Below are 26,936 nucleotides of genomic sequence, written 5' to 3'. Positions count from 1 at the left end.
AGAAATTACCACATCCCAAATATTGAAAGTAAAGGAAGAAGAGTTGATCGTGGAAGAGGAATGGACCAGACTATCAGTAGCACTCAGGGAAACAGCAAGAAAACTTGAAGGAGAAACAAAAGATAGAGGACTCATTGGTAAAGAAAGACGGTTGTGGAATAAAGAAGTTCAAGCCGCTGTGAAAGAGAACAAAGATCGATACAAAAAATTGTAGAACTCTGGCAATCAACTAGATCTGATGGATTACAAGGAAGCAAAGAACGCTACGAAAGCAGTTAGTGTATCAAAAAGCAAGACTTATGGTGAGTTGTACAACAACCTGAAGAAAAAGATAACATACAAGCTTTCGAAGGTAACAGAGAGGCAAAAGAAAGATATTTTGCAACTACGCTGCATCAAGAACGAAACTAATGAGGTTCTGACAAGTAAGGAGATGATAAAGAAGTGAAGGAGTATTTTCAGGAAGAGAATGCGAGAGAAATTTGCGAAAATCTATTCGCGAATTAGGGACTAGTTCGGCCTGTGACCACGGCAGAGGTAGAAAATGCCATGAAGAAGATGATAAGTGCTAAAGCTCCAGTACCGGATAATCTTCCTATCGAAACAAGGAAATGTTTAGGTAAAGAAAGAGTGCAGTGGTTTGCTCGACTTTTTCATAAGATACTGGAAACAGGAAATATGTCAAAAGAATGACGAAGCAACTACATTATATCGGTTTATAAAAACAAAGGAGATGTACAAGAATGTGGCAACTACAGGGGAATAAAACTTATGACCCATGCAATGAAGTTGTGGGAGAGAGTGATAGAAGCAAGATTGAGGAAAGAGACCGAAATAACAGAGAATCAATTTGGTTTTGCCAGGACGATCGACAATGGATGAAATATTTGTACTTAGGATGCTAATGGAAAAGTGTAGAGAATACTAGAAGGACCTTCATATAGTTTTCATTGACCTAGAGAAAGCGTATAATAGAGGCCAATGGATCTTATTTATAGAAGAAATGTGCTCTGAACACATACATCTGTATATTTCAAGATATGCATAATGGATGTAGGACAGAAATGAAGAGCGCGTGGAATAATAGAAGAGTTCACGATTAAAGTAGGACTGCACCAGGTTATCTAGTCTTAGTCCATGTTTTTATGCAATTGTGATAGACGAACTTACAAAACATATCCAAGTGTTAGCATCTTGGAATATGCTATTTGTGGATGACATCGTACTGGTGAATGAGACCAATACAGCACAACAAGAGATATTAGATGCCTGGAGAGTATTGGAGAGCAAAGGGATTACAATTAGTAAACCTAAGACGGAATATTTTCACTGTCCTTTCAAGAAAAATGTAATCAAAAATACAAGCATACAACTAGGCGAGGAAGAGGTAGTAATACCGAGGAAATTTAAGTACTTGGGATTAATACTGCAGGAATAGAAAAAGATGTAACCAGCAGAATTAGCAGCGGTTCAACAAAATGGAGAGAAGCGGCAGGAGTATTGCGTGACCGTAGGGTACCAATACGCCTTAATGGAAAAGTTTACAAATCAGTAGTGAGACTTGCCATATTATACGGAGTGGAATGCTGGACGACGAAGAAGAGAGAGGAACAGAGTTTGCCTACTGCGGAGCTGCAAATTAAGGGCACTACAGTGTCACGAACATTCGAAATGCAGTAAGTATTTGTACAACAGTGAGAAGGACAGGGAACAAAAATGAGAACCGGGCAACGCACATGTACTTCCATTAGAGCTAATAAAAGTTTACTCTGACTGGTAAAAAGTAAATATCAACAACATTGTGCGACGTTATATAGCTTGGAAAGAACTTCACAATATTACTCACAATATACAAATATCAATCCCACATAGACCATAAACTTCGGTATGACCTCTATTTTATTTTATTTTATTTTATTTTATTTATTTATTATATTATTATTAGTATTTGTGTGTGTGTCCTGAGAATGAAAGGACTTCATGAGTGACTGAATGCTAATCTTCTCATGTCGTTGGATAAGAAGATGGGAGCATGCGCATTAAATAATTATTTTTAAAATTACAAAATTGGAATAATTGTTACTTATTTTCATCGAAGCCACTTCTCAAGTGAAACTGAAATGATGCGGATATCTGTACAACAACTACAATTGAACATTTGTTTGTTTTAAGCCTCCGGAGTTGTGAATACGTGTATTATACTGACCGAAACATACTATTTTTGGTTCCTTCAGTTTACGGTTATGAAGTATTATGAGTATATAAAATTATATCAGATTTTCAAATCCACATCTATTTACAGTATAAAATGTCTATGGAAGATGTATTTCTAAAGATTTTGCTACAGCCAACACAATACGAAACGTTACATATATACAAGTTTTGTGGAACCACAAAAAACTAACAACATAATACTACTATGTATTAGCATCTTGTTCATCATAGATTTGGAAATATTTCATTGTATTAATAAAACTAAACTGACTAAAGCATTAAATATATATATTAATAATACTTATGTAACAGTTTCAGCAATCTAACATCGTCTTCATCTGACACGTTATACACGTCACCAGCATAACATGTCTGATGAAGGCGATGTTACATTGCCGAAGCTGTTACACAAGTGTAATTAATATATATTTGATACTTCGGTCAGTTTTGTCTTATTAATACTATGTACAAGTCTTTATACTTCAAGTATAATACTATTCTGCACTGGTCTGTATACATCTTCGATAAAATCAAGGAAGTTTAAAATACAAATTTTCAGAGAAACAGCCTTCTTACCTTAATTCCTTTCGTATCCTCCTCGTCGAATGAGCCAATATCAAATGCGTCTGCAGCGTTCACCTCTCCTCGGGGTGGAATTAACGGTGGTGGATACTTTTGAAGGTATACTTGCTGCCAGTCAATGCCATCAAAGAAAGGATGTTCCTTAACTTCGTCAGCTCTATATATAGGTAAGGAATTACATGTGTATCAATATAATCCTGCTACAGCAATATTCTATCAATGCATTGCAAAGTCAAAGAATACTGTTCATAATATGATACCTTATATAAACTCAGTATCTAGAACCAATCACTCAATTTAACCTTCACGGAACTAACGCTATTTTCCTTAAATTGCACAAGTTATTTTCAATTCCACAGTTCCCACACAAGTTACCATGGCGCTTAATTAATAATACTCCGTTTTGAAAATACTGTAACAGTCTTTTATTTAATATACGAAAGTTAATATATCTACAACTGCTTTCTTGTAAGAATATAATTTGATAATGATTTTGCAGGGTACTTTTAATACTGATACTATGTGTATAATCGGAAAATGTATGTTTGTGGTAAATTTCATAGGAAAAAGATTATAAATACGAAAATTATAATGAGTAAAATAAAATGATGCTAAATGGACAATAAATTTTTATTTTCGTGTTATTGTTCTTATTTACTGCTCTTTTGAGATGAAATTTGCCACATACATGTCTTTGTCGATTACACATATACTAACATTATAAGAAATAGCGGGCGAATTCGTTATCAAATTGTATTCCTACAACAACATATTTATAGACATGCGACAATAATTTTGGACATGAGTGTACATTCGTGTTCAAAAATACTACCCACTTGAAAAGCTCTTATTGTATACACTCGTATATAGAAACTAAACTAAACTAGAATCTGGCGCAACAGTTCTTTGGAAGCCAGAGCCTACCAGCCGGCTTGTGGCACTCATGCCCTTGGAGTGATGTATGGTGAACATATCATCGGCTTTCCTTGTCGTTCAATACCATATATATGTAGAATTAAATCAAAGGTGAATCTTCTTCCATTGTTTAAGATCTTATACTACTAAAATATACTTTACGAGTTGAGTAAAAAGTTTTCAAAGGAAGATGGGAAGCCAGTTTCTCTTTTGTTTGTGTATTTTGAATGGAGCTACGAAAACTTATTTACTCACGCTCAGAGAGAGCAAGAGAGTGAAAGAAAGAAAGAAAAACGAATGTGACAAAATTACATTCCCAAACACTTTTGTTTTTAGAAAGTTTATGTCTTATTTGTCGAATAAAACGTAACTACTAGAGAACAGCACACATATTTAGGAATATAGGAGTATCATATTCAAAAGGATTCAAAATGATTTGCCTTTGTTTTCGATGTAATACTTTAAACATTTACTAAAATGTGTGGTCACTTGCCAGATTACTATCCACGTCATTTTGTCTCATTTTCTGGCGCGATATAGCAGTGTAAGGCATCTTTTCAGTCTTAAACTTTTATTTCTTTCGGTGAGGCACTGGTCTTTCTGAAGCTTATAAGGCCTTAGACCAAACTTCTGTTTGTTTATTCGTCCACTAATCTATCGCTGATTTCAGTCTCGCGAGCTATTAATTGCATGGAGTCCTCGAATGTCGTTGGATACACTTTTTGATAATCTGGCGGTTTCTGGACTTTTGACGGTGCGTTTCCTTCCTCTTGCTGGACAATCAATCCCCTTCATGGCAAAGCAATTGGAGTACAGCATACGGCCTTCTGTTCAGTATTTAATGTGTAAATCTTGATGGATGTGAAGTGACTACCAGTTTTGTAATCCTCACATTTTTCTGGGTTCGATTTCTTACTAGCCAATGGTATTATTACCAAGAGCTCTTTTTGCTCTTGTAACACATATTCTTAACAAACGCGATTGGTATATTAAATATTCCGATTGTCTTTCCATTTCTCCTCTCGTCTATGACTTAACCAAAATTGTTCCCAAGTATCATAAGTCCTTCATCATACCATGTATTCTTCTTCAGCATCTAGATTACATGACAATTTCTACTGCCATACAGTATATTTTTGTAACTTTGTTCGGTCAAGTGGCTATCCTCCTTTTATTTTCTATTGTTATTCTAATGCCTCTCGTTCCCTTCGAATTTCCTTGGATTTAATCTCTTTGTTCACTTATTTCATTTCCTCTATTCTTTCTAGTTCTTCTATGTCATCACATTTTCTTTCGTAAAATTTTTCTCTTGCTCTGTTTGTTTCCTTCGTAATCAGTTATTTAATCTTTTGCAGTCTGTTTCCAGGCATTTCTTCCCCTCAACATCTCTTTCGCATATAACATCCTTAATTACAAGTTCATTCTATTAGTTTTATCTTCTCATTAAACTCTTTGCACTTTGACCCTGCAACACTACGTCTTCGTATGTAAATATCGTGCCCACCCGAATGTTGCCTAATTCCATCCTGGTATTTTTCTTACTTCTTTCTTACCCTATCTGACGAAACGTAACGAAAGTGCTTATAGAGTACTCTCCTTTACCCAGTACAATTTTCTGGTAATATACACCAATTAACTACAAGCACAATTTCTGAAGTACTGACTATTTTTTAATGTCCTCACATGTGTAACAAATAACTTAAGTAATACTGCGTAAAAAATTTGAATATTTTTGATATTTTCTTTTGTTGTTAGTTTCTTTAAACCAATTTTGAACATTTCCTGCACACTAAAATCTCAATCGGGTTTATTATCTTTAACAACAGCTTTTGATAGGCATGAATATACACATTATCATGCCTATCTCACTGTCTGAGTGTAAGCAGTGTAAAGAAAAACTTATCATTTCTGCATATTAAAAGATAAAAATTTACGTGTTCACTTACCCTCTCCCCTTACATCCCAGTCTTTTGTCGATGTCCCTTTGTAGAAGTCCTTCCAATAACGACCTTAACTCTTTGGAAAAGGATTCTGGAAGTTCCACATTCTACAAAAGAATTATCAGTTACAGTAACATCCATTTATTTAACTGCGAAGAATAAAAGAAAATTCACAGTATCAATCTATTGCATATTCAGTTTGTTCGAAATAATATGCAGGATTATATTAAGATAAAAATAACATAGAAAGGAACGGCCGATATTGTGAATTAATAATTTACTTAGATGTTTATTTATCACTGAAGAATTCAAGTGCTGCGTTCTTATTCTGAAAATTTGTTAATTAGAATATTTGGAAACGATAGGGAAATACTTACTCTGAAAGCATAGAACACTCAAGTCGTAGGGGAAAGCTCATATAAATGTAAAATTTTCTAGCTGAGTTAAACATTAAAGTTTATTTTCATTAAATTTTAAACCCTAGCTATGAGAAGAAACGTTTATTAACAAAACAAAACAAAAAAAAAAAAAAAAAAAAAAAAATATATATATATATATATATATATATATATATATATATATATATATATATATATATATATATATATATATATATATATATATATATATATATAGGCCTATATTATTTCAACACCATTTGGAAACATTAATATCGGTGAAAGTAATATTGTCTTATCAACACATTGCAAGCGACAACATTTTATGTTAAGTTGATGTTAAAGCAGGTAAATACTCTAATTTACACTGTGTACCTACCATTGTAAGAGTCATCCTATCAATTTCATGCTTATCTTTCGTCTTGTGCTGTCTGAAGGGACTGTGTCCTTTAAGAAGTTTGTACAACATGCAACCAAACGAAAACCAGTCAGCACTTGAATCGTAAGCTGTACCTTTTGATAGAACTTCAGGAGCCATATACCCGTGCGTTCCTCTGAAATTATAATTAAATAAAAGAAAAATAAGTTTCATTTAGAAACAAAATATATTACAGAAGTACACCTTTATGTTATACCGAATTAGTTTCGCTACAACTACTTTTAATCTATTTATTTATTTAAGAAGTTCCTTATGCAACTGAACAATTAAACATTACTACCGGAAAGTGGAAGTAAGTCGGTCAGGACCTATATTTAAGGACGTTCTATTATTCGCCTGGTGTAGCTAAACAAAAACCTTGAAAAATCGATCAGATTGCTCAGTCAGAAGATTCGAACAAGAGATTTCCTGAATGAGAAGCAAAAAATGCTAACCATTCATATTGCTTTTATGATCAGGTAAAATCCATTCTAAAGAAGGCACACTAGAATTAGCATTTTTCATATTATATATAGGGTTATGACACTATATATCGAACACTTAAGGACATTCCTATGAATATTTAATCATTATTTTCTATCTGTGAGGAACAGGGCACTGTTTTAGCGATAAAAGTGTAAAAGTGTTATTTATTGGTTGAAACCAACCCTTTATGACAATTATAATTAACAATTTTGAAATTTGAAGAACATTTAAATAGCAAAGTTGTATTACTTCATGTATCGAATGGGTTGTGTTATATATCGAACAACGAGATTTTAATTATCGAACAGGCTGTTTTATATATTGAAGAGCGGGATTCAAATATAGAAACAGAATATTTTATTTTTAAACAAGTTCACTTTAAGGATAATATGGATGTAGTTTCATTGTAAACACATTGCAATAACTCTAAAATATAAACTAAGATAGCAGACGCAAAGAGGAATACATATTAAAATGTTCTAAGCTACAAAATGTTTGTTTCATATCGTCATTATTCAGTACAGAGAGGAGCATCTTACGTTAATCTTTATGGTTGCCTTTCTTCTTATTCGGTTCTTTCCGGCATTCCTCGCAAGATATTACATACACTTTGTTCAGCCTAAATTGTTGGGGTTTCTCCGTGGCTTCAGGAAGTTTGAGAAACTCTTTAAAAAATCGTCACTACTACTTCAGGAAGGCGAGCATAATAACTCCGAAGCAATCTCATCTTGATCAAATATTTTGACTTGTGAATTTTTACCCCAGTTTTCGAAATGATGGCACATAGAAGATCCTTCTTGGGTGAAGGCGCGTACATATTTAAGCGTTCATTATGCCATGTGAATTCACGATTATCACTTTCTTACTCTTCGTTTTCTTCTTCTGAGCTTCAATCATTTGTTGTTTAGTTTTCATCAGTCAATTTAGTTTCATGTGTCACACTGTACCGGGTTTTAACACTTTTCCAATAAGCATCCAAATCTGAATCACAATCACTCTGTTCCTCTTCGTCACTTCTTAGTTTGTCACGGAACATATTAAGAACACGAGGAGACATGAACTCTTCCAGATCATCACGCACGAACTTCAGTTTTTGATGAGGAGTAGGGATCTTTTGTTAAGAAGATAAGGGGTACTCTAGTCACTCTCGTGCTGTGGTTTTTCTACTGGGATCTTCCGAATATCGTCAACATGGTATAGTCCACAGCAGCAGGACTCAATGGATAAAGACCACACTTACGAAATGCACTGTTCACAATTTCTGGTTTGACAGCATCATTACAAACCTTCTTCAATTGGGGTGCAAAATTTACCTTCGTTACCGAGAGTTTTGACTTTCTAGTCCTAAAGAGCATTCTTCAATGCTCGTTTCAAGGGTGAAAATACGCCTACATCTGCTGGTTACAGAAGATGCGTGGCATTGGGGAAAAAACAATACACCAGTATTCGATGATCGTGACAATATCCACTGACTTGAAGTGATAGATGATTCCTTCAAGAAAGAGAATAACAGGAAGTGTGATTTTCTCAGTGTTTAGCCACAGACTAAACCATTGGAGGTAAGTAAAAAATGTTGTAGTCTTCATTCAGCCAGTTTCTGTTTTCTCATAGATCCATAGCTCAGGTACATTCTTCTTCATAATTTGCTTAAGTCGTATGTTGCTTTAGATAATCATGGTTTGGGCGCAACACCCGTCAGCACAGAAATTGCCAAGTACTGTTATGCCCTCTTTTTCTTTAGATGTTGCTGTAAATTGACACTGTACTTCTCTCACACCAAGGTACTTTCCTGAAACCATGTGGAACAGAAAATTTGTTTTGTCTGCATTGAGGATCCTTCTTGGGTCTTCCATTATTGCACTTAATCCCTTAGATTCAAGATAGCTCTAAAGCTTAGCAAACCAGCCGCGCATTCTCTCTCTTCCAAAACCGCAGCCCTGCCCTTGCTAGTAGTTTCAACCTTCTTCTGAGATAGACAAGGATGTCTTCCCATAAAACACCTGAATCAAATTTTTCCTGGTCTTCCATGCTTGAACGATGTGCTTCTTCCTAAAGACTGTACAATTTCCTGAACAGTGTCCAGTAAATTACTTTTCTGAAACAGAAATCCTCTCTCTGCCATGTTCATTACCCATTCAGAAATTTCCTCTTCTTCTTGTGGGCTCAGGAACGGCTTCCGGCCAAGAGCAATCTCAGTCTTCTGACGCCCAGATAATTTATCGTTTAAAGTTTGAGAGGAACCTGGAAGGTTCTCGATGCCTGCCTTTGGGACACCATACCGGACCTCACCTGCTGAACAGCTTGTCAAGACAGATAACGAATAATGGAATGGTTTCATTTTCTGACAGGTTTGATTCTGATTTTGGGGACACCTTTTTTGTTGATTTTCTTAATTTTGCCCATTGTCAAATCCAGAGCAGTAGTTAAGGATACTTAACAAAAATGTAAACAATTATTTATGATTAACTTCAACTGGGTTACTAGTCTATACATTGAGAAGAAGAGCCCGGGTTACAAGTGTGAAATAATGCGATCAGCATGACGTAATACCTCAATTAGATAGGCTCTCTTTGACGAAACATCACTAAAATGGTAACTCTAAATATTTTTATAACGGTTTGAACCCATGAACTATCAGATACAAGGTGGATGGCTTACAATTCAGTGTAAAACACGGTATTCAGTGCAAAAGAAATTAACAACTTAGTTAAATTAATATTTAAATCACCAATAGCCCTTCCAATTACAATAATGTTCGATACAAAAGAACACTTTTCCTTAAAGGAACCTCTTTTATCGAACGGCATTTCGATATTATGAAATGAGTCTCGAATATCGAACACTATTTTCTTTTCCCTTCAAATAAGATGATAGCTGAAAAGTAACATTATAACAAATAAATATACATATATTGATATTAACACATCGTATTATTGAAAGGATACCTTATAATGACACCATCAGACATGGGAAAAAGGATTATTACTGCGGTGCTGCACCTTACAAAAAATATAGTGATTTCTCCAATCTCCCACCAAAACCAAAGACTAGGAAACTTTCCCGCGTTCGTTATGATCGAAAGGTATCGACCTATTGATTTTTATAAGACCAGGTTTGGAAAAGTGTATTCACAAATTTCAGATAGTACGCAACGTTTTTGGTTTTCTCATTTCTTAACGAAATGACCAAGGTGTTCGATATTTAGAGAGCGTTCGATATTTACTGCCATTACCCTATATAATTAGTATTATATGAGTATTAACGGAACAATGTTTATACGAGACCTGTAAATAAAGTAATGAGACTGGAGAACTCACGAATTGACAACACTGCGCGACTTCCTCTTTCACAGCACCCATTTTCAACATCTCATGCAACTTCAGTGTGACAAATCCATCTGTTAACAGGTGAATTGAGAACTCATATTGAGAAGTTAGTTGTGCAATTTCATTAAAATGAGCTAACAAAGTTACGAACAAATGTGTCGCATCCAATTCTACTTCGAATTTGGCTACAACACGACCGAGACTATGAAAAAATTAAACAGGTGTACGGAGACGCTGCTTTGTCGTGGTTTCAGTTAAGTGGCTCAAGAGATGTTCCGAAGGCTGAGAATCAGTGGAAGATTAGCCTCGGTCTGGAAGGCGACCAACGTCCAGAAATAATGGCATTAATTCGAGATCTTGAGGATTGACCGTCGGTTAACCGTCAGAGTAACAGCAGACGAACTGAATTTTAACCACATGAACGTCCATCAGGTTTCGACGAACAAATCGGCGACGAGAAAAAACTGAGAAATTGGTATGATCGAAAATGATCAATGAAAATGATCAATGGGAAGACATCCTTGTCTATATGTCATTACAGGTGATGAGACTTGATCTTTGAGTACGATCCCGAAATCAAAGGACAAAATGTAGAACGGCACACTCCCAGCTCATCACTTACCATGGCCACAAAAGCACGAATAAGCAATTCAAAAATCAAAACCATGCTCATTTGCTTTTTTAATAGTAAAGGCACTATCCATAAAAAATTCGTGCCTCGAGAGAAAACGGTCAACAGGCATTTTTACTATAGAGTTTTTGAAAACGGTTCGCTTGCGTGTAGCTAGATACTTCAAACATCTGGGTGCTACGCCAGTTCGCCTAACTTGAGTCTTTGAGACTTCTTTCCTTTTCCAATTGTGAAAACATACCTCAAAAGCATCACCAGGAGACGACAGAAAACATCAAAGCGGCTGTAACTAACTAGCTAAAGGCTATCCTCTTTCTCAGTTTCAACGCTGTTATGATGACTAGAAACAACGTCTTCATAGCTTCGTGGCTTTCCAAGGAAACTATTTTGAAGGCGACAGAATGCAAGAGGTAGGTAAGTTACAAATAAAGGTGAGTTTCGAAACAATTATTACATTATTTACAAACCTCGTATTAATGTCATACCATTACCGGATAGTAACTACTATAGTGAGATTACAAAGTAAACCAACTTTCCTTATCAGTAGTAAAATTATTAAAATAGTGGTACTACTACTACTACTACTACTACTACTACTACTACTATTACTGATGACGCTGCTAATAATAATAATAATAATAATAATAATAATAATAATAATAATAATAATAATAATAATAATAATAATAATAATAGCAATTTTTTTTCGAAAATACATGCGAGACTGAAGACCTAGAAATGTCCGACTGTCCTCCTCCTGGAGTAGGTATACTAACAACTAAGAAATGATCAACCGACTTTGTTCGCACAATTCACGCTCTCGCTTAAACTTCGTTAACGACACGAACTAAGCTTCTGCACGTCATTTTGGTAGGCTCCTAACATACAGTCCCAACTTAACGCACAGTATAGTCCTAAAGGTACACTATTACTCAACTGGTGTGTCACTAACTGCTGATAAGAACTAGTTTTCATAGATCAGTACAAGCTTTTACTGCGTTTACAGCATGGTGATGTTGGTCATTGTAAACTTTTTACCAGTAATCCATAAAAAATGTTGTTTTTACGACATCCAATTTTATTTTTTTTCTTCATTGTACTATAACATTACTCAGAGAAAGTATCTATTAAGAAAAATTTGTACGTTAACCCTTGAAAATTCTTAATAATATTTTCCCTGCCATAACAAATATTATATGAAAGCAATTATAAAATTATATACTTACACACTAGCGTGAGGTTTCTTTTTAGAAAAATCACACGCTAAACCAAGATCTGATATTCTTACATGTCCGTGTTCGTCTAATAAAATATTTGCTGGCTTTAAATCTCGATACACAATGAACCTCCTATGCATATGTTCCAGACCTGCAGATAAGCATATTTAGATTATAGCAACAACAGCATAAAAAAAACTTAAGTAGATAACAATATGCATTAAATTAGGACATTGGAATATTTTATTAATTTATTCCCAAATTATTATTACAGATAACTACATATAATATGTGGAAATGTTGTTAAATCATTGAATACAGACAAGCTTTGGCAAAATCCTCGCTTTGATATGGATATTATTGAAAGAAATGAACACCAAACTGTTTCTACATTATTCACATATTCTTTTGGATACAGGAAGGCAGCAATTACGTACACATTGCATTAAATATATTTAAGAAAAATAATAAAAACTCGAAGTAATTTATGGAGGGACAAATTTTCTTCGACTACTTTTTTAAAATTCTGTTTTCATGAAAGAAGCTGCTAAAGATGTTTCAGGTAAGACAGGTAGAACTATAGAAACTGAGCAGAACACAACAATAAAGTATATTTACAGAATACCCTATGAGAAGAATCTGGCTCACTGACAATGTGCAAAGTCAGACTGCTTTATGCCGGAGAAATATTAATTACCAAGTACAAGTGACTACCGTGCTACACACGTGGTATCCATGATCCTAATTTTCAAGCTGTTCATCTTCTCCAGTTTGTAATTACTAGTTTGCCATACACGTATATCTCTTGTTGAACTGCAGGGGAAAGAAATTCATCATCCTATCCCTGACCAATTGGCTTAGTGGCCGTACCTAGCTACATTGAGATAAATGGGCTAGAACCTGCCTTCGGCCAGAACACTCAGACAAGAAAACACTGAGGACAACGTAGTCTAGTGATTAGAGCGTTGGACTCATATCCGCGTGGTCCAGGGTTCGATTCGGCGTTCAGACAGTGTCGTGAGTCAAACTGGGGAGTCACGTGAATAAAAGACGTGACAGCCGCTATATCTAGAAAGCTCCTGATACTCCTGTTAGAGACAAAACGACACAGCATGCTGACCACGTGTTCGTCACTAAGCTGGAAGTAGTTCAGTAGATCGCTAACAGATGGCTTTGAAGCGGCTCAGGCCCACAAAGACTGTTACGCCAAGTGTTTTCTTAATAAAAATGTACTGTATCTGATAACCCTCAAAGAGATGTACACTTTACACATTAAAATTTTAAATTGTCAAACTGAAACATCCCTAGTAGTTTCGAAGTCACTTTAAATTAGAAGGAAAGAAAGATTAATCGTAGCAAATGATGGATAAGGAAAAGAAGAAAAGTAAACTAATTTCAATTTACCTTATCTACCTTTGTTTCCATTTTTTCTTGTCGCATTCTGAAGTTCTGTCTTTCAAAGAGTGTTTCACCTTGCTTTACCGATGAAATTATTTAACTGAGAACGGATCTTTTGACAAAAGTATCGATGACTGAATTCAGTTTTTATCAAGATTTAACGGTATCACTATTTAGAACCGTTACTTTTCTTCTATATAAAGTTTTAAATTTTTGTCTTTTTCTTAGAGATTAAGATTTATCAATACTTTGGCATATTATTATGTTTGCTACATCTCAAGGTTTAGATAAGCCTAAAATTAGGAGATCATTTGTTTGGCCTAAGACAAACATTCGTCAACTAAATTAACTTGCAAAATATCCAAGTGTTTGAAGCACAGCAAATAAAAATTTTAGAGTGTAAATTTACAGCAATTTTAATAATAATAAAGTACGTTATTTGATTTCTCATCTTATTTATTTAACAAGTCAGAAGAACGAAACGTTTCTGCAATGGACAATTTGAAAACGAACTTACGAGAAAAAGCTGTAGCCTCGGTTTTACTTAAAGCATATGATAGACCACGAAAAATGAGAGGTTCTAAAGTTCCTCAATGGACTGTCATTGGGTACTCTACCTACTTAAGATTTGAAGGGCAATAGAAGTAATATGACAGCTCTACTAAACATAGCTCTACTAGTAAGTATTTGACGTTGTTACCATCAGAAACATCAGCAATAGGTCACGAACCCAGAGCCCGATATGTGGCAGGGTCCCAAATTCAGGAATGATATTGCTGTTACGAATTCACATCGTCGTTTTGTGAAAATCGTAACAGCAGTAAAGACACGTGAATGTGGAGTAAAATCTATACCACACGTTTCATTCACTAAAATTCATTATATGATTATACACAACCTTCTCTGTCTATTGTCTCAACACCTGTATCACTATGACAGAATGCTCTGTGCACGCACCAATTTCGCAACACAAGAAGCCGCCTTCCCGTAGGTCGACCATGCGAACACAGACGTCTATTTATATTGCGTCCTTTGAACATACGTAGAGACGCTTGCCCACAGTTTCTTGTTCGCTTGTCTACGCTCAACTATACGAGTGCTGTGTAAACTGTCCTCTCGCGGCACAGCATCAATTGGAAGATACTGCAGGGATCAAGTATGAGCCACACACTGAAATTACAATCGTTCGTACGTCATGCCCTGTCATTCAAATCGATGAGTTTGGACTCTCATAATTTATTCTTGGTATCGCATATTTCACAAAGACCAGTGTACACGTAAACGAATCTAAACAACTCGAGAGGTGCTCTAGGTACTTTATTTGTCATATAATATGTATTAGCAATAACAGAAGGACTTCTGCCATGATGTCTCTCGAACAATCGGCTATCTTGTGTTGCTTGATCAATTCATATAAGCTAATTCACGAAATATAAGTAAGCACCAGGAAAACTAGTTCCAATGACGTACTGGCCTTCGTACTGAAATATCTTACAATGTAAATGCTTAGTGTGATTAGAAGTAGATGTAAGTTTATTCTTTAATATATTATTATTTATGAAGAATAACTAAAAATAATTTCTAAAAACAATGAATCGATTCTTCAATACAATAGGAAATGCATGGATGTAATATATTATTAACGAAGTATTAAAAAAAACTAATTCTAATTAATTTCCTTACCTAATATGACTTCAGTTGCATAGAATTTCATTTCTGCTTCGTTGAAAACCCCATGTTGTGAAAGATGGTAATGAAGATCCCCGCCGTTCATAAGATCAAGAATAAAACATAGTTTGTCCGGTGTGTGGAAAGCGTACGTCATACATACTATAAATGGGCAGTCAACCTAAAATGAACAAACATATGTAGATATATATATAACTAATGGATACAAAAAAATTGCTAACAGTACATGAATGAATACTAGATCAAACAATTCGACAATAGTTGGTCCGCCCAACATAGCAGTTAATGGCACATTAATATAAGTTTTGATAACTGGAGCATAGTGATAGCAACCACGAAAATTATACTTTTCTTTATATATTTTCACTCTACAGAGATTTTATTAATGATACTTCGGATCTAGAAAAATACATACAGTTACAATTATACTAGTAAATAATTATATTTTAATATTCTGTAAAATATAAACTATACATTGTTCAAAAAAAATGATCTTTTGTAGTTTTACCAGCAGACTTAATACAAAATAAGTTCTATGTGTAAAATTATTCGTGTCTAGCTCCTTAGTTGCTATTCATGCGATATATATACATGCAGTATTTAGTCCTATGTTCATTGGAATGTTCTTCATGTAGATTCCTTTGTTGTTGTTGCGGTGGTTATTCTATTACCTTATTGTTGAAATGTTGCGTTGAAGTAACAATGGGAAGATAGTTATGTTTATTTCTTAATGTTGTCCATGTATATTACAGTCTGTAATAACATTTATAAATCAAGTAAAGATCCGTAAAGTTTAAAATAAACGTAATTATTTTGTAGTAGACTAAAATAGATTGGTTAAATAAAATAATAAAAATACAGTAACAATTATATATTATCAGATATGTTATACAACCTATATGATGAAATGTTTGTAACCATTTTAGGTAGTATATTTCGAATTATATCTTTAGCATGCGATCCAGATGGGATAAATCTAAATTTAGAAATAATGGTTCAAGGTGAATCCAAAATTAATTGCTCAAAATGAATAAAATTAACTAAAACTTAAGGATTATTAACTATAAGTGTCAATCATTTAAGTTATCTGAAACTTAATAAAATTTATCATCATTTGGCATGATTAACGTTTATCTCGTTTATCTATTTGTTAGAGAGTAATTAGAAGAATATTAGATGCACTATATACAAAATACTTTCAAAAACACTATTATCTTTGGAAGGTTATTAATAAATATTCAACATTTATTTTCTTCGGAAAATTACACTGTGTTTGTTAGCTAGAGTTTTTTGTTAACCAGTGTTTTATTTTTTTGTCGCTATTTATTACTGTTTCTGTCCTATGGCAATAAATGTAAAAACCGGAAATGTTAAATTTCAAACACCTCCGGTTTTCACAGAGGTTTAACGGAGGGAATGGAATGTATTCTTGAGACGCTTAATCAATTGCGAAAAAAAAATCCCGATATATCTTACTGTTTTTGCTCTAAGAACAGTGTTTTTGCTTACAGAACTACTGTTTTTCGCTGAAATCAGTATTGAAACCGGAAGTGATAAAAATTATAACCACTTCCCGTTTCTGATGCTGTTTTCTTGAGACCTTGAATCGATTGAAGAAAGCTGTTTGTCACTATCTATTATTATTATTATTCTATGCTTATAAATGTTGAACCAGGAAATATTTAATTTAAACCACTTCCGGTCTGAAAGGAGGGTTAACGTAGGAGATGTAACCTATTTTTGGAACTCTGAATCGACTGCAAAAAAATACACGTCGATATCTCTTACTTTCTTCCTCTATAGAAATTAGGGTTGCCAACTGGCCTGTTTTTGACCCGCCTGGCCAGAAATATTGCTGTTATTTTGAGTAAAGCCGGTGACCGTACTAACTTCTCACGAGCCCCCTTATGACCGTTTTTTTTTTTTTTCAAATATGTATCTAGTTAGAAGCAATTTCATCTAGTTCGAAGTACAGATTTAAAAAGTAACTTTCATTCTAAATCCAAAACTGTTCCTTTTCACCATCTATCAACGATTAATATATTTTGTTAATCTGTTTAGACAATTTTAAAGAAATGACAGGGACTGTATCAGGTGAAATTTGAAATTTACTTGTTAGAAATTTTATGCATTTATTGGGAGTAAAAAAGGACTTCTTAAAGCAATTTTCTGTAATTGAAGTATAAAAGAATAAATTTCATTTTACAAATCCAAAATTATCACGTAAAAATTAATATACTTTTGTTCACCTGTTTCGATAATTTTATAGAAATGGCAGTTACTGGTAAATACAGTAAAATGATCAATGCTGATTTCAGTTTCTCATTTATAGCACAATATAATTATCTGTAAAGCTTATGTTTACAATGGTACATTTCCTTCTCATGGATGGTTGCGAATAGAGATACTTCACACTTAGGCCTATATCATAGGGAATTTAGAGGGGGTGCAGTTTTTTTATTTTCCAGAGTAGGCAACCCTAATAGAAATCAGTACTGAAACCGGAACTAATAGTAAATTTGAATCACTTTTGGTTTTAGTAAAGTGTTGCTGATAGGTATGGGTGTTGAATTGAGACATTGAATAGTTTGCGAAAAAAAAAAAAAAAAAAAACAGCTTCTCGTTATCTGTCACAGTTTTCATTTTATGGCGATAAACGTTGAAATTGGAAAAGGCTAGGCTAATTTGTACCACTTCCGGTTAACGGAATAGCATGTTAACGGCGGAGATAGAAATTCTTGCCACGCTGAATTGATTGCAATAAAATGCATCTTGGTATCTCTTACATTTTTTGCTCTGATACCTGTCGACAGAGGGATGAACTGGCAAACCCGTTGTATAAGACTTCCGACACTTATGCTTAGAGTAATTTGGAAGGCTAAAAGGAAACGCTTAAAAAAATCACATTACATATAGATTTTATTGCTTTAATAACTTGGTCAGCTATGATGCCTGAACAAAAAATATTAACAATGTTATAAGCCAGAGTAACCGATTATACGTTGCTGTTTGTGAAAATTATAACACAAAGAAAGACAAGTTTGAGTAGAAATGAAATTTACACCACAGATCTGTTACATGACTATGCAGAAATTATCACAATTTCATAACTATACAACATCTCGAACGATGGTACATCAAGACTGTGTGAAGCCTCCGAGTAATGCAAGCACATCCACTATACATCGTAGCATTGAATTATACAAGCATTGGATGTGTTTCTGAGGAACCATCTGCCCTGTTGCTTATATGTGATTTTACAAGATGTTATAGCCTAACTGTCCGCTGGAGAATTGCAGCGAAACAACTATATCATACACACGTTCGATGGACGACATCCCAAGCGATCATGTAAACCAAAGAAGCAGCCACACCCGTCGTTCTGCTTGCACATTGTGGGTATGTTCTTCTTAAATATGACATCCGGTGTTGTATAAAAGAAGGATAGGATCTCAGTCTCTCAACTTCTGGATGTAGCGGTTACTGATGAGGATACTCTGAATGCATGGCGGCCGAGCTTGTGTGACATTTTCAGTGGGTCCTACAGTATCATACCTGTCATTCAGCTTCTATGACTATCACCAATGTACGCTGGTAGGTCGGGGTGCTCACAAGCGGGTTTTAGGACGCAGACTGTGCCAATGAAATTATTTGGTGAGAGCAGTTTTCATTGAGAATAGTACAATCAAACCGAAGAAGGGAACATTTAGGGATTGCGCACCATTGGTGGCAGATTGAGCTTATTACAATAACGTCTAACGAGTACGCAGTCATCATTGTAGGATACGCTGAAGCGGAAATCGTTCGGAACTAGACAGTGTGTCATTCAGTACTCCACGAACGGTGTTCACGCACCCTATGTACACAAATGAGGCATAAGTCTTTAATAATTCCACAACCAAAGAGCAGGCGCGTGTATACGCCGTGATCAACCGTAAGTACAAACTGACCCAAGTGATAATGTGGAAACTGGACTATTTAACACGGAGACCACCATTCCATCAAGTATCTTCAGTCAGTTTTTAGTGGCAGTGACGATGAGTGCTCCATAACGTCTGATATTGCATGACTTCGAACTCGAACATAGCGCTGCAGCAGTAACTCTTTCGTTCCAGAATTTCGTGCAGGTTGTAAACATGTCGAAGATCAGCCAAAGTCTGCCCACTCCAGGATAAAAGATTATGAGGTCATATGACACGCCACTGAGGAAAATTCATCCACCAGCACACGACGATTCTCAAACCAATTCCGCATATCTCAGTCCATTCGTCAGTGGAGACGAAGGTCCAGAGGAGAGTGGATGTGTGCAGATAATTGCTGCAAAATTTGCGTAATGTTCGTTTCTGAAATGGAATATCGTATGCAACGAAACGTGGGTATTTTTCCGAAATCTGAATGAGCAAAAATAGTTACTGGGCAAGGGTCAACTTCTACAACCATGCTCTATGTGTGATGTGACTAAGAGGAAGTAATTCACTTCGAGTTCATTCTTAACAGTCATACCATCAACGCCGAACAGTTGGAGAGGATATATGCTGCACTTCACCAAATATACCCTGCATTGGTGAACCGAAAGCGCGTCCTGCTGCAATAGGATAATGCAAATCCACAGTCGGCTAGAAAAACGCAATGAAAAATGCAGGAACTTGATAGCATCGAACTGGTGTCTCACTAGACTGAGACCGTTGCAGTTTTGCGTCAACAGAAGCCCATGCAAAGGCATGCGTGTTCGCCAATCCAGCATTCTGCAAACGCCGTCGAATATTCCTTGTTTTAATATTTTTTACGTTTCTTCTGTGTGTGTGTGTGTGTGTTTCCTTATTGCACCTGTTCCATCACTAAACATGTAATCAAGGATTGTTCGTCATCTTAAAAGGGAAATTGGATTTGCAAATTTCCTTAATTTTGTTTCTTCTTAGCTTTGGAAAATGCATCAGAACTTATTTTGGGGGTTTATTTTGATATTCGTTCCTATGGTTCACCTTCCTCTTGAATACAAAATACAAGAAAGAAACTACTACCTTATATAGTTCACTCAGAACAGAGAGAGAAAGAAAGAGAAATAGAAAGAAACACTAGCCTGTTAAAAACCAGTGGAGATGCCAATATGGAACAGGATTCATGATAGGCAGACATTCAAGAGATAAGATACTAGAATATATACCAGACAGTGAAAGAATAAGCAAGATTAGAACAAAAGGCAATTTCAGAAATCTTACAATAATTACAATCCGTGTCCCCAAAGAAGAAACAGACATTGTAAAGAACGAAGAATTCTACGAGAATTTAGAGGAAACTTACAAAAACACTCACAAACACGATACAATAATAGTACTGGGCGACTTCAATGTCAAATTAGGAAGCAAAATTGCATACGAAAATCATTGGGAATAGTACGATACATGCAGAATGCAATGAAACTGGGTATCTATTAATCCAGTTTGCAATAAGAAATCAATTAATAGCAAAGAGTACAAGCTTCCCACACAAACGAACAAATCTAGGAACCTGGAAATCGGATGATAATAACATGATACACCAAATAGATCACGTCCTTGTCAACCGCAGATACGTATCCTCCATAATAGATGTTAGGAGTCTAAGGGGACCAACTCCGATACAAATTTTTTAGTTAAAACGAAATTAAGAGAGAATATGCCGTAAACAGCAACAGAAAACCATTACAAATGGAAAACGGAATACAGAGAAATTGAACATCACAGAAGCTGATAAATTCAAGAACATGACAGAGTAAGAAGTATGAAAAAAAATGCATAAAAAGTAAACTCAACGGTACAAGAAAAATGGAATGATATTATAACAGTAATTTTTAAAAAGCTGCTGCCGAAACAATTGGACTAAAGGAAAATGGAAATATAAGATAAAGTCGTTTGATTAAAAATGACAAGAAATAATTAACAAATTAAAAAGTCAGAAGAAAAATGATACAAAGAGAAAGACGGCGCAGTTTGAAAAGTATAAAGAGTAGAGAAAACAGTAGATGGTGGTTTGTAAAACAAAAAGATGATTAAGGGTATGATCAAGGAAGTAAAGAATTTAAATAAAGGCAATGAAACCCCCCAAAAAACTTTATATAGCAATGAAGAAAATGAAAAGAGGATATAAAGTGAAAATGATAGAGAGAGAGAGAGAGAGAGAGAGAGAAAGAGAGAAATAGTAGGAGAAAAAGAGAAAATAATGGAAATATAGTCAGATTATTTTAAAGAATTATTAAACCCTCGCTCAGACCCAGTAGAAGAGTAACAAGAAAAGAAGTAACAGAAACAGGTAAAGGAAAGATAATTAATGCGCACTAGAAAGCAAAACTTAACAAAGACGATGAAGCAGCACCTTCAAAGGAAGAAGTACAAGAGATGATTAGTAAATTGCAGAACAATAAGGCCCTGGGAGGAGACGGCATAACCACAGAACTAATAAAACAAGCAGGAATTAAATTAAAGAAAAAAAGTATATGATATAATCCAACAGATTTTGACGGAAGAAGGAATACCAGACAGATGGAAGGCAGAGATAATGCATGCTCTGCACAAAGAAAAGAGATAAAATGGAATGTAAAACTTTAGGGGAATCATGCTATTAAATGTAACATATAAAATATTAACAGGGATAATCAAAATAAAACCAAGAAGTATGCATACAAGGAAATAGCGGAATACCAATATAGATTTCGAAAAAACCTCAGCACAGCTGTTAAACCAGCTGTTTAACATGCGACAGGTAATAGAAAAAGGTAGGAATATGGCACGGATCTCCACACATTTTTCACAGATTTTAAACGGACGTACGATAGCATGAATAGAAAGACTCACAGAAGGACTATAAAAGCTTCTGAAAACAAAACAGCTCATAAGACTAGTACAGATGATACTCAACAAACAATAGTAAAAGTAAAAACAGAACAGTTACTACAAGAATAATTTCGATATGATAAAGGGATTAAACAAGGAGATGGATTGTCAACAACGTTCACAACTGCCCTACATAGAGCCATACACAAAATAAATATACGATAAACAATAATGTACAAAACCAGTTAAATCTATGCATACGCTTGTAATGTACCACTAATTGCAAGAACTGAGAGAGAACTAATAAAATACAGAACTGGAAGACGCAATCAGTGTAATGTGATTACTGATGAATGTAAGTAAAACCAAACACATGATAGTAACTGCAAAACACAGAAGAAGTAAAACAAAATAACAATACAAGGGAAGATGTTTGAAAATGTGCCCACATTTAAATATTTAGGACATTTAATAGATAACAAAAACACAACAACAGCAATAAAAGAGCTAATACAAGCAGGAAATGAAGCATATCATGCTAACAACCACCTGTTCAGAAACAAGATAAACAGAAGCACAAAATTAAAAATATACAGAACCCACATAGACCAATAGTAACATACGTCTCAGAAGTATGGATACTCACTAAAGAAAACAAAATTATCTATTTGAAAGCAAACTAATAAGGAAGATATTTAGGGCTATTAAAATCGGAGAGGAATGGAGAATATGCTTCAACAGAGAAGTAGACGAAATCCTGAAAAAATAAAGACATAATCAAATGTGGAAAATATATATCGTGGAATGTACGGAAAATGATCGCCTTTCCAAAAGGATCTTGTACAAGATCTATTCTAGTAGAAGGAAAGGAAGACTCAAATAAAGATGGGTAGATAATGTGAAAGAGGATCTCAGGACACTGAAAATGGTTAACTAAAAACAGCCAGCCAGAGGCAGGAAAAGATGAAAGCAAAGAAGCCAAGGTCTATATCGGACTGTAGAGCCGTGCGGTAAAGTAACCTGTTGAATTTTTTCTACTAATAATCTTTTCTATTTAGTTTCTTTTGAACTTTTTTCTTTTCAGGAATATGGTTCTTTCTGTTGCTATTTACTGTCTGTTTTGTAAAACATGTAATATAAAAAATAAATAAAAAGAGATAAGGCATGATGGAAGAAAATAAAGTATCAAGCTAAAAAAAATAAATAAATAAAAGCAGGAAACCTTACATCACTCCGCTTAAGGTTAAAAGATTTTTTTTTTAAATCAAACGAGATAAATTCAAAGAAAGATTAAAGTAGTAGAGAGAGAATTACTGTCAAGCGGCAGTTAAGCAGTGAAGTAGAGGGGGGGAAAAGGCCGTCGAACTGTCGACGTAAACATGGACACACTTGTTAGTTACCATCTCCCTTAGTCTCGGTGCATAACCATGGAACATGAAACTAGAAATTTCATTTTAATTATCGTTATCATATTTCAATGTTGAAATAATACTGCGGACGACGCTCTACGGTTCATCAAGTCTATTTGGTGTATTCACATTGCGCGATTCACTTCTCGATCGTTGCTGTCGTGGCAGAATGCCATTGTACGTGCACCAATTTTGCCGTATGCGGAGTAGTCTTACGATACAGGTCTATTCGAACGCCCTTTGCACATACGGCGATGAAGAGCAGTAACACTTACCCACATGTTTCCTATTCGCTTATGCACGCTCCACAACCTAAATTCTGTGTAAACCACCCTATTGCGATACTTCTTCAGCGCTGCTAAGCGCATTTATACACCATTCCGCTGAAATTGTGATCGTTCATACGTCATGCCTTGCCACACGAATCCTGTGAGTCTGGGCGCAACCCGTCATTCGTTCTTGGTGTTACGATTTTCACAAACAGCAGTATATAACCAATTGCCCTACGAGTAGTTTTTTGATCAAGTGTCAAAAAAGAAGATGAAAAGAAGAAGATACTTACCCCCGTACTGACTAGAGATAACATTATCCGTTCGTTTAATGCTAATGTTTCACCTTGTTTCATTTTTATTCTTTTCTTATCTAGACATTTCATGGCATACATTTTACCCGTGTCCGCTTTTCGGCAGCCGTACACTTCACCAAATCCTCCTCTTCCTATTATTCGGTGTACACTGAAATCGTTCATTGTTAACTGAAAAGGGAGAAAGAAAGAAAGAAAAACCTAAATCAAGATTATTCTTCGATTCAATCAGAAAATATTTTATATTATATTACTGTTTCTTAGTAAGATAGTACTATGTTTATGTATATTTGTCTCTAAATCATATCTAAAGGTGCTGGAGTGTTGAATAACTTTCCCGAGTTGTTCTATGAAATAACACTCTGATTCCTTCTTTTCAAAATATGATTACGTAATAGTGGGATTGTATTAAATGCACGCTTTTTCAGTATATACAAGGTAACCAAATAAAAAAAATCTTGTCGTTTTTGACGTCACATTAATAATGTGCTTATAGAGAGGAAACGAAATAATGCACATATCTGCCAAGCAATCGGAAGTTAGTCTGATGATCGACCATCAGTAATACAGGCACGCTGCGCGCACACAGCAGTCATAGCTTGTCCAGTGTCGATGAGAAATGGAGGTACCGAAGCAGCTGGTTAGCGTGTGTGTATTGTATGACTTTAAAGTGGGTATGTCAGCTGCCACATCAAGTCGCCTCATATGCCAGGCATTTGGGGAGAATGTTTTGAATGAACACACTGCCAGACACTGATTCCAGAAATCCTATTCGGAAGATGTGAGTCTTTCGGATGAACCTCGCAATGGATAACACATGTGTTAGACGATGAGTCCCTGAAAGCAGCCATTGAGGAGGATAGTAGTATAACATGTGATGAACTTGCTGAAACAGTCCGCTGAAATAGTCAGACTGCACCTGCATGGGATAGGGAAGTCACGTAAGTTAAGCAAGTGATTACCCCACACATTGTTGGTAGCCAACATGGAACAACAAGTGACAACCTGTTTGTCTTTGCTCACTCAACATCTGAACACATCTATCTTTGATAGCTTGCTCACTGGTGACAAAAACCCTATGCCACTCCCAAGAGTACCAGACATTGGTTATTGCCATGTGACGCTGTTCCTCACACTTCACGACCATATCTCTCCAATGATAGGTTATACTCTCTGTGTGAATTATCAGCAAGTGATGCATTTCGAAATGATTCCACCTGGCCCGACCATCATTGCTGATCTCTACTATCAGCGATTGGAAAAGTTGCACCATCCATTGCGGCAGAAGGAGCTGGCATTGGTGGATCGCAAGTGTGTGCTGTTCCTGCACGTGAAGACCAAGCCACATGTGGCAAAGAGGACCCGGGATACCCTTTTCTGCAACTTGCTGGGAGAAACTGTGCCATGCACCATATCCACTGAACCTTGCGCCAACAGATTACTACTTGTTTCATTCCTTCGACAAACGCATTCGTAGGAGATCCTTTGCAAATGAGACACACCTGCGAAACGCACTCCGAACTTCTTTGCATCCACGACCGCCGAGTTTTATCACAAGCGTATTGTGCATCTGCAGGTACGTAAGCAAAACGTATTGTATCCTGATGGAGATTGCTTCGAAACTTAAAGTACGTACAGTCCACTGTATTACTGTTTGTTTGTCACTGCTCTAGAACGGCAAGAACTTTTTTGGTTACCTTGTTATTGCGCACCTAAATTTTTCTACGTTCCTTAAAATTGTCAGTTTGGTAACAATACACTTGAAGCGGAAAGACTCGGAGTAGTAAAACCTCCCCAACACACTTTGTTGTTCGCTGTCTGAAATATTCAGCATTTCATATTATAGAATAATTTGAAATTTCATTACTTAGAAGTTAATATCAGAGCACAAAAGTACCTTGACACAGTAAAAAAAATAAGGAGGGCTTCAAGTGGTTCTCTAGCTATCAATACAACTAAAAATGGTTCTACAGTTGATTCGATAGCTGTGCGTCGTAAGATCCTTTCTATTAGAATTCAAAACTTTTGAACCTGGTTTGAATCTCAATGGGTGCTTTTATTTTTATTTATTTATTTATTTATTTATTTATTTAACTGTTCCTCTGTTCTTAATTTAAGTTTCTGATTTTACGAGTAACTTTTATTTCTCTCTTCCTTCAGAAGAAGTCACAGTTTAGAAAGTCAACTGCTAACAGTTTGTATCGGACGGTTCCCAAACACCAAAGAAACGAATGATCTGAGCATCTTTCTTATTTTTAAGGGTACATAGATGCTACTAACTTTTAAGTGTTACTAAAATGGGTTAAAACGTTTATTCTTCCCAGTGTGTGAATTGACGAGATGATGTCAAGGATTTCCCCCTTGAGATAAAATTATGTCTTCTTAAGGAAGAAAATTTTCATCCCTGAAACCGATAACTTTTTCCCTCTATAGAAGTTTTTTTTTTTTTTTTTTTTTTTTTTGCGTGTGTGTGTGTAAATCTTCATGAGGATAGAAACAGGGAACAACTTTTATTTCGTAGACAAATGCACTACAATTAAGACCAAACCTTGTTAAGGAGATTGGTTTACTGAAATCCCGTTATATGATTACCTTGTTGGTGTGTTCGTCCGTCCGCGAGACGAAAAAAATTTCACGGACTACTTGATGGATCACCACCAAATTTGGTCAGTATGTGGGGGAACGCTTACAGAGGCAACATTCAAACTTGGCGTCTTAAAAATAAACAATTACCGTTTTTCACGTTGATCACTATGGAACGAAAACGGTAACAGATATCGAGATGCGTTTTTCCGCAATCGATTAAGCACCCCAAGAATACTCTATATTCTTTACTCCCTATCTTCAAATATATACTTTACTTTCCACTAACTGGGGACGATATCTACACAACCTTTTCTTTTTTCGATATTTTTTTAATT

At 35.4% G+C, this 26,936-nt stretch overlaps 1 protein-coding gene across 1 annotated transcript in view; it reads right to left on the bottom strand.

Annotated features, from left to right (window-relative positions):
* Gprk1 (G protein-coupled receptor kinase 1) overlaps positions 1 to 26,936 on the bottom strand; it is a 609,628-nt gene that overhangs the window by 25,920 nt on the left and 556,772 nt on the right. The window contains exons 8-13 of the mRNA XM_081771441.1: positions 23,995 to 24,186; positions 15,209 to 15,374; positions 12,137 to 12,278; positions 6,429 to 6,603; positions 5,658 to 5,758; positions 2,791 to 2,953 (exon numbers count right to left, since the gene is read on the bottom strand). Coding sequence (XP_081627567.1) covers positions 2,791 to 2,953; positions 5,658 to 5,758; positions 6,429 to 6,603; positions 12,137 to 12,278; positions 15,209 to 15,374; positions 23,995 to 24,186 — 939 coding nt within the window. The remainder of the gene's footprint in view (positions 1 to 2,790; positions 2,954 to 5,657; positions 5,759 to 6,428; positions 6,604 to 12,136; positions 12,279 to 15,208; positions 15,375 to 23,994; positions 24,187 to 26,936) is intronic.

This window comes from Thermobia domestica, chromosome 9, assembly GCF_964235325.1.
Source record: "Thermobia domestica chromosome 9, izTheDome1.hap1.1, whole genome shotgun sequence".
NCBI classification, from domain to species: Eukaryota; Metazoa; Arthropoda; class Insecta; order Zygentoma; family Lepismatidae; genus Thermobia; species Thermobia domestica.
The sequence above is the reverse complement of the archived record's forward strand: the minus strand, read 5'-3'. Positions and strand labels throughout refer to the sequence as shown.